The following is a 13,779-nucleotide window of genomic DNA, read 5'->3' as shown; positions in this document are numbered from 1 at the left end:
TGGGTCGACGACCCAGGCATCCTAACAAGGTCTATGTTTCAACACCTCTTGCAGCTTCAGCTTAGTCTGACTGTATGACAGATGTACGACTACTGCCCTCTGTCTATGACACTGAAGTAATGTCACATTATCAGCAAGTCTGTACTCTTTCTGACTTATCTCTTTGGCTCCCTCTCCTTTCCTTTTTCTTGATCTACTCCCCATGCAGAATAAACAACAAAACAAACCACAGAGGTTAAAAAAAGTAAAAGCTGTTCAGTGAACCAACGCAAAACCAAAATGAGAAGCTTGAAAGGACCCACAAGTGTGCTTTGACAAAACATTATTCTACCTCTTCATTGCTCAGTTGAGAGAATCATGACTGGTTTATTTCTTGGTAAAAACCCAAACATGTACTGTAATAGTTCAATTAAATGTAGCACTACAACTGAAAAGTAAACAAAGCTGAACCGTTTTGTGTGACCTGTATATTAGTAATGGTGTTTGTATTTCATGTTTTCTGTAATGCATGATTGCTGTTGCTGCTTCAGAACATAGCACTTTATGTATGTGAAGTAAATTTGTACCTTGAAAAGTTAAGTTGAATGTGTGTTAAATTTTGAGTCTGCTAAAAGCACTCAAACACTGAAAATCATTGAATTGTTAGTTTTAAAAACAGATGATTAATTTTTAACAAATCAAATTGTAACAGTTTTTTGTATGTCTCTGTAGCTTAAATAATATTAATGTGTCCAGATATGCACAAACATTAAAGGAACTCTTCTTTATGTAAAAAAACGGTAGCCTACTATTCCTTGAACACTTGCAGAAATCACAGACAAAAAAGTGGAACAGTATACAATGCAGGTGAGTGCTGGGATGTGAGAATGTGGAATATTAATAGTTACAAATGAAGTGATCCATGAGTTTAATGGATCTGAATAAGATGAAAAATAATTGTTTTGGAATCACATTATGAGTGTAAAGTGTCTTTAAAGACCATCTCAGTGATTTATTCATATGTTTGCTTTTCTTCATACACCCTGAAAATGATCTCTGGAAGAACTCGCTCTTCTAGGAAAACTCTCACATTATGTGAACTTTCTGCTGCTCGCAAGGAATTCTCATCTGCTTTTGCACTTTCCTGCTTTCTGTAAACATTTTTGTCTCTGAGCCTGTTGTGAGTGTGCCAGTTAAGTGTTTAGCTATGACAGATATGCTCTTATTTTAATCAGTTGATTAATCCACATACATACAGCAAAAAACAGCATTGCTGGTGTCTGATGTACATAACTAAAATGATTGTGTTTAGGTCTTAGTCAGCTATGCTCATGTGGAATTGTTTGTTTAGACTGTAAGACTTAAAATGAAACAGCAATTGAGGTTTAAGTCTTACTGATACTATGTTAACCTCAGCTGCATCATACTGAAACTCTAACATCACATTATCAGCTAGTCTGTACATTTGTAACACATCTACAAAACACAGCTTTGCTAACATAATCATTTGTCTTTGGTCCAGTCATAAACGGGTGGATCTAGTTTGATGTCTTTGTTTCTCTTTGATGCCATTTCTGACACTGACACATGTCAAAGATACATTTGTATTGCTTAAAATACTCATAACCTTGCTCATCTTGAAAAAATATGGCTAACAAGCCTCTTTAAAATTTATTTAATTTTTTTCTCCGTGAAACATTTTTAACAAAAAGTAACAACTGTTCATTTAACCAACCAAGAAAAGAAAAGTTTTACTAGTCCCAGAGGTGTGGTTTATCAAAATGTTACTCCACTTCCTTCCCTGCTCAGTTGGGAGAAAGATGTCTTGTTGTGTAGTCCTGTTTGCTTTTTCTTTGCTCTACATAATAGCAGTACAAGGTAAGAACTCGCTCTGTTGTTTTTACAACTACTGTTTTGTTGCTTTTAAAAATCTTTTGGTAATACAAAATGGTATGTTTTCAGTGATGCTGGTATCTTTAGTCATGATGCTGATAAAATTCAATATTATGCAGTTAAATGTAGTTTACACTGAGATGTTCAGTTAGTAGTGTGAATATCTGCTACAATCGTAGTCAGTGATCCAAAGTCATAGTGAAAGTTATCCCTCAAAAATACTTCAAATACAACAAGACCTCCAGCTGAGCCAAACCCAGGGAGGTTATCTGACAGATTTTGAGTAAAGGGGGAAAAGAAGCAGGAAAAAAGATCAACTAAAGTGTAGAGAATGCAAAGACAAACTATGGGAGAGAAAAAGCAAATGCTAATGACATGCAGTATATACACACATTTGGAGTAAAAGGTGGATACTTAAATGCAATCTAACCAACATTCACACACAAATGAACACATTGGAGGGCCCAAGGATACTTGACATGCAGACTGGGGAAACCAAGGATCAAAACCACAAACCTTTCACTCAGTAGCTGATTTGCTCTACCACCTGAGCCACAGCCACCCCATTTTTAAGATGTGATGAGACCTGATCATTTAGCTTTTTCATGTGTGAGAAGAAGGATTTTAAACTAAATTTGTGATTTAAGAGGAAGGCAAAGAAGAGACACTAATATAGAAAAATATAACTTCTCCTTTTAGTTTGTGTTGGTGCAATGTTTTGTAGTAATTGAAGGCTTCTCAGGGAGCTTTTAGAAGAAATTGATAAAGAATTGCAATAGTCCATCACAGAAGTAACAAGTACATGAAAAGTTTTTCAGCTACTTCCCATCTCCTTTTCTTGACCAAGGAAACTAAGGAAAGGCAGGTAGGAGAATTCATAAACAGAGAGCAGTACACTAAAATTCTGAACAACTTTCAGGGATCAAAGCTGTGAGCGCGGTGCCAAAACATCTATTCTCTCTCTCTTCACTCATTCCTCATTATGAATGTTTAGATTTGAGCACTATTTATTTCTGCTCCTCAGTAATACTGTGATTTTGATTGGAACAGAGCAGAATTCATCAGAACTCACTATAAAGTGAGTACTGCCATGTAGTTCCGTCATAATAGACCCCCCAAAACTGACAATAACTGGGAAATATAGAACACACAGAGGACACAGGTATGAGGGAGATCACAAAATGGAAATAAGGAAATCTGAGGGGTTTGTTACACACACAGGACAAGGGCCTGGCAAAATAAAACCAGAACCATAAACATGGTGACAGAATAACAAAGATAACTATAAATACTGAGTCTCAGTCCTTAGAACCTCATGCCCAGTCCCCAGCAGTTTATATCAGAAGACTTTACCCTTCATTTAAAAATGTATTGATTCTCCTTCAGTCTCTCCTTCATGCATCCTCATCAGGTCTGCTTAATCTTTGGTCAGTAATTTGTGCTGCTTATGCCAGAATGCTGGTTGTTACCTAAATGTACTGAATCTTACACATGTTAAATGGACTGGTTCTCATACAGCTCTTTTCTACTCTGAGAACTCAAAGCACTTTGTACAATTTGCCTCATTCACCCGTTCATACTAGCATTTTTTTCTATGCCTTTCTAGGTAAGTGCATCTGTAACATTCACACAGACTCATCGGAGAGAAACGGGGGGGTTAGTATCTTACCCAATAATTTTTGGCACGGAGACTGGTGCAGACAGGAGTGAGCCACCAATCTTTAGTATGTGACCTGTAGCCACAGTCACCCCTAGAGCTCCTTAAATTACGGCTATACTTTGATCAGTACAAGGAATCACCATAGCTGATAAGGAGCTCGTCATCAGCCAGTTAGCCGATGACACCACACTCTTCTTGAAGAATGCAAACCAAATCCCTCCAGCTCTTACTGTGATTAGTGATTTCTCTGAGGCCTCTGGTTTATGCCTAAATCTAAAAAAGTGTGAGTTACTAGCAATTAAAGACTGCCCTGCAAATACTATCTGTAATATCTCTGTTAAACAAGAAGTCACATACTTGGGACTGTTAATGTCCAAAGACCAACAATCAAGATGCTCTTCAAACTTCACTCCAATTATACAGAAAACCCTAAAAAAGTTCAACCAGTGGCTGCAAAGGGACTTGTCTTTGAAAGGTCGAGTGTTACTTACTAAAGCTGAAGGGATATCCCGATTAACATCTGCTGCTCTCTCCTTACATCTGGATAAGAAAATTAGTAAAGATATTGACTGTATGCTCTTTAATTTTATATGGAAAAACCGTATACATTATATTAGAAAAACTGTTGTGATGGATAAGTACGAATCAGGTGGGCTTAACGTCTTAGACTTTTCTACTTTAAATAACACTTTCAAAATTAATTGGGCTAAACATTTTCTTAAAAACCCTACCTCTATCTGGAACTTTATACCATATTATGTTTTCTCTCATTTTGGTGGCTTTAATTTTATTTTAAATTGTAATTACAATGTTGAGAAACTCCCTGTAAAGCTTTCATCCTTCCATAAGCAGGTCCTCTTAGCGTGGACCCTCATTTATAAACACAACTTCTCACCTCACAAATACCTCATCTGGAACAACAGAGATATTTTATAGAAAAATAAATCACTTTTCCTGGAATCTTGGGTCCAAAATGGGATCCTATTGGTGGCTCAGCTGGTTAATAAAGAGGGACAACTACTTACTTACAACGACTTTATTGCACTATATAATTTTCCAATCAGTGTTCAGGAATTCTCAATGGTGCTTGGTGCCATACCCTCAGGGACTTTAATGTTATATAAAAACACTGACAGCTCAATATCTACCTCAGTCACTCTCCCTGATCCAGCTGAGTCACCAATAGGAAAAATCTGCTTTTCACAGGAACTTGGTAACAGCAATAAGAGAATACGTAGTTTATTCCAAGAAGATATCGTCTCTCTCCCGTATATAATATCTTATTGGAACCGATATGTTCCAGATATCAAGTGGAAGACAGTCTGGATGGTCCCCCATAAATATTTAATTGTAAATAAGGTGAAAGAAGTCTCTTTTAAAATTCTACATAAATGTTATCCAGCCAGTCACTACATGGTAAAATTTAAAAGGGACATAAATACTAATTGTACTTTCTGTGGGGATCACCTTTTTCGTTTACCCCTGGCTTTTTGTGTTCATGTTCTGTTGTTTTGTATACTTCATGTGTTCGTATGTTATATACTCATTGTTTGTTAAATAAAGTTTAAAAAAAAAAGAAAAAAAAAAGACCGTCCCACGGAAGAAAGCGGGGGAATGATATGAGGATGAACAAGGGCTAAGTTTCAGTAATTCCTCATCCTGTTTTACAGGGAGTGGCTCATTTTTCCAGACTGAAGTCATTTCAAAATGGATCGCATAATGTTTTTTGGAGCTGTTTTATTGCTGTGTTCATGTAAAATACAAGGTAAGGATGAATTTGTATACTAATAAGTTATGCTAATACGTTTTTGGAGCTGTATATTTATTTTGAAATCTAGGTGACTACACGTAAGACATACTACAGATAAATAAATAAATAAATAAACGAATAAAAGTGGAGCGTTATTAAAGCTGTAATATGTGTAGGAATAGAAACTTTATTTCATCCTAAATTATAATTGTTTTACTCAGTTTGAAGATCTGTTTTTAAAACACAAGCAGAAAAAACAAAACAAAAACAAAGAAAGGGAATGAAAAAATAACTGTTGCAGATTTGCAAGATAATCTGTATAGTCAGGGGTTTTAGTGGGATTTGGCAGCTAACCTAATGCTCAAGTGTAGTTGTTCAGAGTGGCGAAAAGAATCACGTAGCAATAAATCCGATTTATTTCTGAAATAAGCGTAAATAAGGGGTGTATGGGGTGTGGTCAGCTGAGGTGTGCTGCTGCTTCATAATTTACTGTTCTTCGTGGATATTAAACTCCCAAGCAGTATAACAGTTTAACATCAAGGTGGAATTTAGTGTGCCCTTAACCGGCACCATCCGCTTAAAGTTAAATTAACCTCTGCTACTCATGAAGTAACCTGATAATGACTACGAACACCTCAGCTTCTGTTCCACCAGTTAAACATAGTGTATTACTGTAAACTGTTATAGACTTGTCACCTTTGTGCTAAACTACCCAGTATTTTCATGGACCCTTTGAAAAACACAGTTAATGTACTTCAGATAGTTTTTTCAGGACATTTTACAGTATTAAAAAAATAGTTTAGCTTCAGCAATGTATCTATTGCATTGCCTACATTAGGGATGGACCGAGCCGATATACAGTATCGGTATCGGTCCGATACTGACCTAAATTACTGGATGGAAAATGAAATCCGATCCATTAAATATCACAAAAGCACCTCACAAAACTTGCACATTGCATAACCCAGCTCATGACCTTAGCAGTCGGAGCAGTATGCGTCACGTGATAGAGCGGCTGTGCGAGACCTGTCAGCGGTCTGGTTAAGCATTTGGAGCAGCAGCACGTTTAAGCTTGATGAGCTGTTGTTATTTATTTAATATTACTTTCTACACCAGGATCCTTGTAACTGTGTGATCTATGTTTGAGCCTTGTATAATGATTATGATATTGTTTCTTGGTTCTTCTGTTTACTATCTTTGCTTCTAGTCCTTGGTTCATTGATGATGTTAATTCCCTTCTGTTATGTATCGTCTCTGTCTCCGTTTGTCCTTTGCTGTGTCCTTCCTTGCAGTCTGTCGTCCCTGAAGACTCATAGATTTACCCAAAAGTTTGATTCTGTTCATCTGGATATAACGTTTTCAGCAACATTTTGTCACTCATCCAAGTGACTTCTTCAGTCTTGGATCAGTAAAAACGCTGCATCCAGATGATCAGAATGAACTTTTTGGGATTTCCTTACCTGGATGATTGAGCATGCATCAACACACTTATGTTTTCCTTGTTTTTCAGCCTGCATTATTCTGTATTATGTTTAAGTTTAGCAATAAAACTGCCTTTTAGTTTACCTCCCTTGTTTCCAACTCCTGCATTTGGGTCTGACTCTGCCTGCCTCACAGTCAGCACTGACATGTTTTTTGGACAGGAGAATTAAATACTCTTCCACATTAATTTTTTGTGATCTTAAGTTGACATAACCTTCTGTCATTTTAGTAAATTTTACAATATATAGCTTCATGCACACGGTTCTGATATTAGTGGTTATTATTGTTGTTAAGTTTTTTAATTCTATTTTTTAATTGTTTTCTTTTAGGTCTTCAACATGTGTTTGTGCTGCACGGAGAGGACTTACACTTGGATATAAAGGAACCTGTTACACTTGACGAACAGACAGATTTGTTCTGGAGATTTAATTCCAATAACAATATAGCTAAATGTGTTTTTAATAAAGATCCAGTCGTGTATAACAAATATGCAGGAAAGGCTGAGTTGTTTGGACAAAATTACTCTTTGAAATTAAAAAATGTTCAACACAGTGACAGTGGAGATTATAAAGCAGTTGTGGTCGAAGAACGAGAGCAAAGCGTAGCTGAATACAAGGTCATAGTTCAAGGTAGGTTTCTCTTTTCATTATTTTGAAATGTTCACACATCATAGACCTGTTTTTAATACTTTCACACCTGTTGTTCCGCAGATCCAGTGACTCCTGCTGACCTGACAGTGGAGTCAGTGTCCAACAGCTCAGACTCCTGTGACCTGACTGTGACCTGCAGCACAGTGGACTTTAACGTCAGCAGTAGTTTTAGATGTGATGGTAAAAACTGCGCTCATGCAGAAGAAAAGGATTTGAAGGCCACAAAAAAATTTTCCTCTCTGATTGTTTACCTGGAGCAAGACACCATTTTCTGTAATCACAGCAACCAAGTGAGCCGGGATCAAACCATGAAGGTGCTCAAATCTTACTGTGAAACAAAGACAGGTGAGAATAACGGTCATAATGAATGAAAAACTGAAATAACCAGATTTTAAAGGCCTTGCTGTGTGATGTTTGCATGTTGTCCCCATGTCGAACTACTTCTCCAAAGACATGTAGTTTGTGGGGTTAACTCAACTGATAATTGAATGTAGGTGTGAACTGACCACTCACTGTGAATGGTTGTCAACAAAATCTGTATTGCCTTCTTAAAGAACTTGTTTAAGCAAACTGCCACAGCCAGGGGTGTGAAATGTAATATTGTAGTGATCAGTAAAAGATTTACTGCTATTATATTTTTTGTTCTTTGCAAATAAATCCAAGTATTTAACCAAAATTTCTGTGACATAACAATTTAATTTCATTACAGCTCCCAGTGGAGCCACCATAAATGCAACTTCGACTTCTGTTCTCTTCTTGCTGACTCTCTTCATAACCTTTGTGTCATCATGAAATGTAAGTTCCAATGTTTTTTTAGTGAATTGGTGATACATAAAGTACACAAAAATTATATTTTCCGTTTAAGCATACACTTTATACAAATACACATTCCTCTTATGATTAGGTAATGCCATGGGAAGCCCAGATTAAGATATACTTTAGTACAGCAGGTATGAGCTAATTTTGTGTATGCTCTGTGTGTGTGTTTATAACTGTGTTCATTCACTCCGAAGTGAGAGATTTAAGAAGTCAATTAAAAATGAATAACAATATCAAGTAAAAACAAATAACAATAAAGCCATCAAAATTATAAAACAAAGATGGAGAAGTGTTCAGAAGGAAATTCATTAATTAATTTTGTTGTTTTCCCTTCCCCCCTTTTTAGAAAACAAAACAAAAACAAAAAGTTAAAGACCACAAGGAAGAATGACAGAGGAGAAAAAGGTCTATTATCTACCTAAAGATGCACGTTGTCCGTAAATATATCATAAATATACCTCAAACTACTCAAATATTATATAAGATGATAAATGTCAGTGTTAAACTGATATGTAGTGTATATTCTGTAAATATGCAGAGGTTACAGTGTGGTCATTACAATAGTATGGCTGCTGTTCTTTTCTTAATTTTTACTGCTCTTAAACTTGTACTTTCTGCCATGACCAAAAATGTCCCACATGTGAGACTAATAAAGGCTTCTCTTAACTATATATATTGCTGCTTCTTGTCAGATTTAGACATCACTGTTTGTGATATTTTCTTGCATGTAAGATAAATTATCATGACTATTACATGTCCCTAACAAAGCACTTTTGATTTATTTGCAAGACATCATTCCAGTCCAGACTCAAAATCAGACTCCCTCAGGACATGACTTATGTCATTCTCCAACATCTACTTATGCTTTGGTAAATTTTCCACTAAGACTGAAAACATCCCCCAGCCAGAGACGGTGTATGGTCCTGGTGACAGAGCTGCAAAGTCCAATTCTACAGTCCAACAACAAACACCCAGAAGAAAACTGAAGAAAACCAATAACTGTATTTATAATGATTAACAGTGTTTATTGTGTGTACAATGTGGATTTTCATTTTACTCTGACCAAGAGAGAAACATTATAATGAGAATGTGTGTTTGTTCAGTCATATGTAGGACACTTTAGAGCAGTGGTCCACAACCTTTTTTGTGCTACGGACCGGTTTACACCTTTAAGGTGTTGTGGATAAATACAATAAAATAAAACCAGTATGATACTAAAAAATAGATTTATTCATAACACACGGGAAAAGGCCCAGGGAAACTTAACAATATAAATGATAGATAAAGATAAAAAACTATAACCCCCCCCCCCCCCCCAAAAAAAAAACCAAAAATTTCACACTCAAGCCTCATTTCTAGCGGCCCAGCATGAAACAACTGAGGGAGCGGTACCGGTCCGTGGCCCGTGGGTTGGGGTCAAAATAGACAAAATAATTGTGTCTAAAGATAGACCACAGTTATTGATACTGTGGTATAGCTTAAAGGTAGCTGAATATTTCTCTTAATTTGAATTAATTTGTTTTTCATATTTATATCCTGTCCACATCCTGCACATAACTTGTACTCACTACAGCCTGTACATACTTATAGTTATAGAATATTCACAACATACTTCATACCGTGTACATTATAACATACCATAATAGACCCATTTCTGTAATATACTTACATATCTATATTATTGCTAATATATATTGTAATATATCTATATCACTAAAGCACTTCTGGATGGATGCAAACTGCATTTCGTTGCCCTGTACCTGTGCATGTGCAATGACAATAAAGTTGAATTCTATTCTAATTAACAGACCTAGTTTTGTTTTTGAGAACATGAAATAGGCACAGAGTTTACAGACATGCCAACAAAGGGAGGAGAGTCAGCTGAGAACCAGTGAGTCAATGTACCTATTTCAGTGTGTACTGTTATTACATTAATAAAACTGCATGTGAAGTGTTCTGTCTTTATTACTCTGACTGCTTTGTTTTCATCACACACAAATCTAATGCAGTTCTCTTTAACTTTAAAAATATTCTAAGATTATGCAGTCTAGAAAATGTGAAACTTTTCATAGCTACATAAAAATAACAGGTCCCAAAAAGGAGGAGAGTACATGAACTAACACACTACATGTAAGCCTTAAAAAAATGAGGCTATCGGTAATAAATTATCAATGGCAATTTTCTAGACTTAGAAAAAATGTCATGTGGTTGTGAAAAAACAGTAGTCATAAGTATATAGTCTGTAGAGGTTGAAACAATAAAGAGATGAACACCAAGTCAGTTTGAGAGACTTTAATACTTGTACGTGGATTCCTCTTACATGCAAAAAGGAAGAAGAACAAGACGCTTTTAACTACAATATATATAGTGTCCATCCCCTTCGTCCATACATATCCGGGAGATCCTGGCACCTGTGTGTGTGTGTGTGTGCACTTCTCAATTTCAGTTGATTTATTTTTTCACAGATGTGAGGCGACCCTCTGTGTTCTTTTTGGTCAGCTGTGGATTTCTCTTTGAACTGTCCCATGGATTTCATTTCTGCACAGTCTCTTTCTATTGTTGAAAAATGAACTCTGACCTTTACTGAGACATGTGAAGCCTGCTGTTCTTTAATGTTGTTCTAGGTTCTTTTGTGATCTCTTTGGTGCACTCTTGGAGTAATGTTGGTCAACCCGTCACTCCTGGGATCCTTCAGCACTGTTCCAGCTTTTCTCCATTTGTGTATAATGGCTCTCATTGGGTTCACCTGAATTTAGCTTTCCAAAAAATGCATGCTGATTATTCAAGACCTTACATGTAAGGAGCAGGATTTATCAGGGAGCCAATGAAGAGAAGCTAATATAGGAGAAATATGCTCTTTCTTTCTGCTTGATTAACTGAAGGCTTTTCAGGGAGTTTTTAAGGCATCCTGGTAATAATGAATTACAGTAGTCCAGCCTTGAAGTAATAAATGCATGAAATAGTTTTTCATCATCACTCTGAGACCGGGCATTTCTAATTTTGGAGATATTGCAAAAATGGAACAAAGCAGTTCTACATATTTGTTTAATATGCACATTGAACGACATATCCTGGTCAAAAATGAGTCCAAGGCTCTTCACAGTGTTACTGGAGGCCAATGTAATGCCATCCATAGTAAGCATCTGACTAGAAACTGCATTTCTTAAAATCTAAAGCATGCTCTAATCACTGTAATCAAATGTTATGGTCACCAGTATCGAACGCTGCACTGAGGTCTAGCAGGACAAGCACAGAGGTGAGTCCACTGTCAGAGGCTATAAGAAGATCATTTGTAACCTTCACTAAAGCTGTTTCTGTGCTGTGATGAGCTCTGAAACCTGACTGAAACTCTTCAAATAAGCCATTCCTCTGCAGATGATCTGCTAGCTTTTCTTTTTTTTTTTTTTTTTACAGCTACACTCTTAAGATTTTTGAGATAAAAGAAAGTTTGAAGATTGGAGAAAACATACCTCAAGTGATGATTTTTTAAGTAATGGTGTAACTACTGCCAGCTTGAAGGCCTATAGTAAATAGCTGATTATTAGAGACAAGTTTTTCATCCTGTTTGTAGAATGGCCGATTTATTTTGATTCCAGCCATTGTGAAGAAAGGTAGCTGCACCACTCACCTCTGTAACTTTGCTCTGCTTCACTTCAGCAGCATCAGGTAATGTTCATATGTTGATTAATGGTTTTCTTTCATTTTTGATCTACTGCAGAATATTTTTAAGGTCGTCTGCTATAAAATCCCAGGCAAGGAAAATCGCCTTCATGTTTTTCTGTGTTTTATCCTCAGTTACTTTGACATAAAGGGATCTGCTGTGATGCTTACATCTCTGATAAAGTCTCATAATTGTCAGCTTTCTTTTTATAGATATATAAATATGGATATGAACTGATACGTGATCAGAATTATAATATTTCTGACTGTCCTAGGCAAAACAGATTCAAATCGAATCATATCGAATCGTGGATCGAATCGATTCGGGACCTTGTGAATTGGAATTGAAGGAAATCAGTGACGATACCCAGCCCTACTCAGTTGTGCATCTTTGAACCTGTGTGAGCTTTTCTGGTTTCTAAAAAGACTTCAGGATTTCTTTAGGGGTGAATTTTCCCCTAGGTGTCGTTGTCTTATTTATTTATTTATGTAACCCAGGTCCCACGTAGCTATGGTAAAGCTAGAGTATATAGTACAATGAGACTGGGCCTGGGTTCATAGTGCTACTAATAATGATACCTGATACCCTCTAATTGCTATAATAAGGACCACCACAACTGTATTTTACACAAATTTATCCCTCACCGGGTATTTATTTAGACAAAAAGAAATAAAATAAACAGTTACTTTTATAAAATGAATTGAATTAAAATAAACAAACAAAATTACTGTAAAAGTGACTACATGGGTTTTCAATAAAAGATTATCAAAACAAAATACCTCTTTCTTAGGTGCCAACTGTTATTTCAGTTACAACAGCTCACACCTTTAAAATGGATGAATTTCAACCTTTGATAATAACTTTGATTAAAACTACACACTTACTCAATTTAAACCGAATTTGTAACAGTGGGCCCACACACACACACACTTTAACCTGTCCACACTACACCTGTAGCACGGTGCTTGTTGCAGGCCTGATTCGAAGTTCGAGTGCGGTGAGGCCTAAAACTGATGGCCGCTTCACTCAAACTGAGCAATAAACAAAATACGTGCACTTTAGTTCCAGTTAGTACTCACGAGTCCAATGAGTTTGTTAGTGGGGCAATCAGAAACGGGCAGTTAGTTCACCAGTAGTGAAGACAGTCAGGGGTAAGAAAACAGTCAGGGGTGAGAAAACAGCAGGGTCCATCCGGGCAGAAACCTCTCTCTCCCTCTCCTTTCAGAGCGTCCATCGGCTTCTAAACATATTAAAACACTTGAGCTACAATACCAAATGCTATCACATAACGATTTAGCATTAGCATGCTTTGACTGAAAATAACAGAGCTAAACATACAGCATGGCATCACAGCACATAACGCGGTAAGCTGCGCTAATTAGCAAGCCGCTAGTTAGCATCACATATCACACCATTTTACCACTATAACGAATAGTTACAGTACAAATGTCAAGGCACACAGTCTCATTTACCTCTTGCAGATCACAAATAAGTAATATCAGGACCACGGGTAGTCGACCTCAATGATACACTTAGATGCAAAATCCACACCACGTTTGCCTTACAACATCTCTCTCTTCGGACTTAGCTTCTGTGTCCGCTTCCACAGATTCACACAAATCTTACCACTCGTCCCGCCCCCATAGCAGAGAAGAATGACATTGACTGGCTCGTCAGCACAACAACCAATGACAATACAACATTGAGATAACTGACATTAGATGGGTAAATAAGCTTAGGTTACACCCCAACATATTGATTCTGCATAGAAAATGAACTCTAAATCATGAAACCCTTTTATTTATTGGACTCTTAACTGTAAATGAAATACATTTGTACCAAAGCATATGATTTTAAACCTTTTATCAACTATTTATATTTTAAC

General features: G+C 36.6%; 1 protein-coding gene and 1 long non-coding RNA gene across 2 annotated transcripts; one reads left to right on the top strand and one right to left on the bottom strand.

The window, feature by feature from the left end:
* Positions 1-5,150: 5,150 nt before the first annotated feature.
* Positions 5,151-8,209, top strand: LOC146553221 (uncharacterized). The gene is made up of 4 exons (XM_085255764.1): positions 5,151-5,297; positions 7,094-7,393; positions 7,475-7,759; positions 8,124-8,209. The coding sequence occupies exons 1-4, from the start codon at positions 5,240-5,242 to the stop codon at positions 8,204-8,206; spliced, it is 726 nt and encodes a 241-aa protein (XP_085111890.1). The 5' UTR covers positions 5,151-5,239; the 3' UTR covers positions 8,207-8,209.
* Positions 8,210-12,515: 4,306 nt separating this feature from the next.
* On the bottom strand, positions 12,516-13,495 carry LOC146553220 (uncharacterized). Its single transcript, XR_014889619.1, has 2 exons — positions 13,367-13,495; positions 12,516-13,134 (listed from the first exon to the last, which is right to left on the bottom strand). It is a non-coding gene; the product is annotated as an uncharacterized LOC146553220 (long non-coding RNA).
* Positions 13,496-13,779: the final 284 nt, after the last annotated feature.

This window comes from Mchenga conophoros, linkage group LG18 (assembly GCF_057382185.1).
Source record: "Mchenga conophoros isolate Kocher_MC1m ecotype Shallow Benthic linkage group LG18, M_conophoros_male_GT1.1, whole genome shotgun sequence".
In the NCBI taxonomy this organism is placed as follows: domain Eukaryota; kingdom Metazoa; phylum Chordata; class Actinopteri; order Cichliformes; family Cichlidae; genus Mchenga; species Mchenga conophoros.
This window is presented reverse-complemented; position numbering and strand designations above follow the sequence as displayed.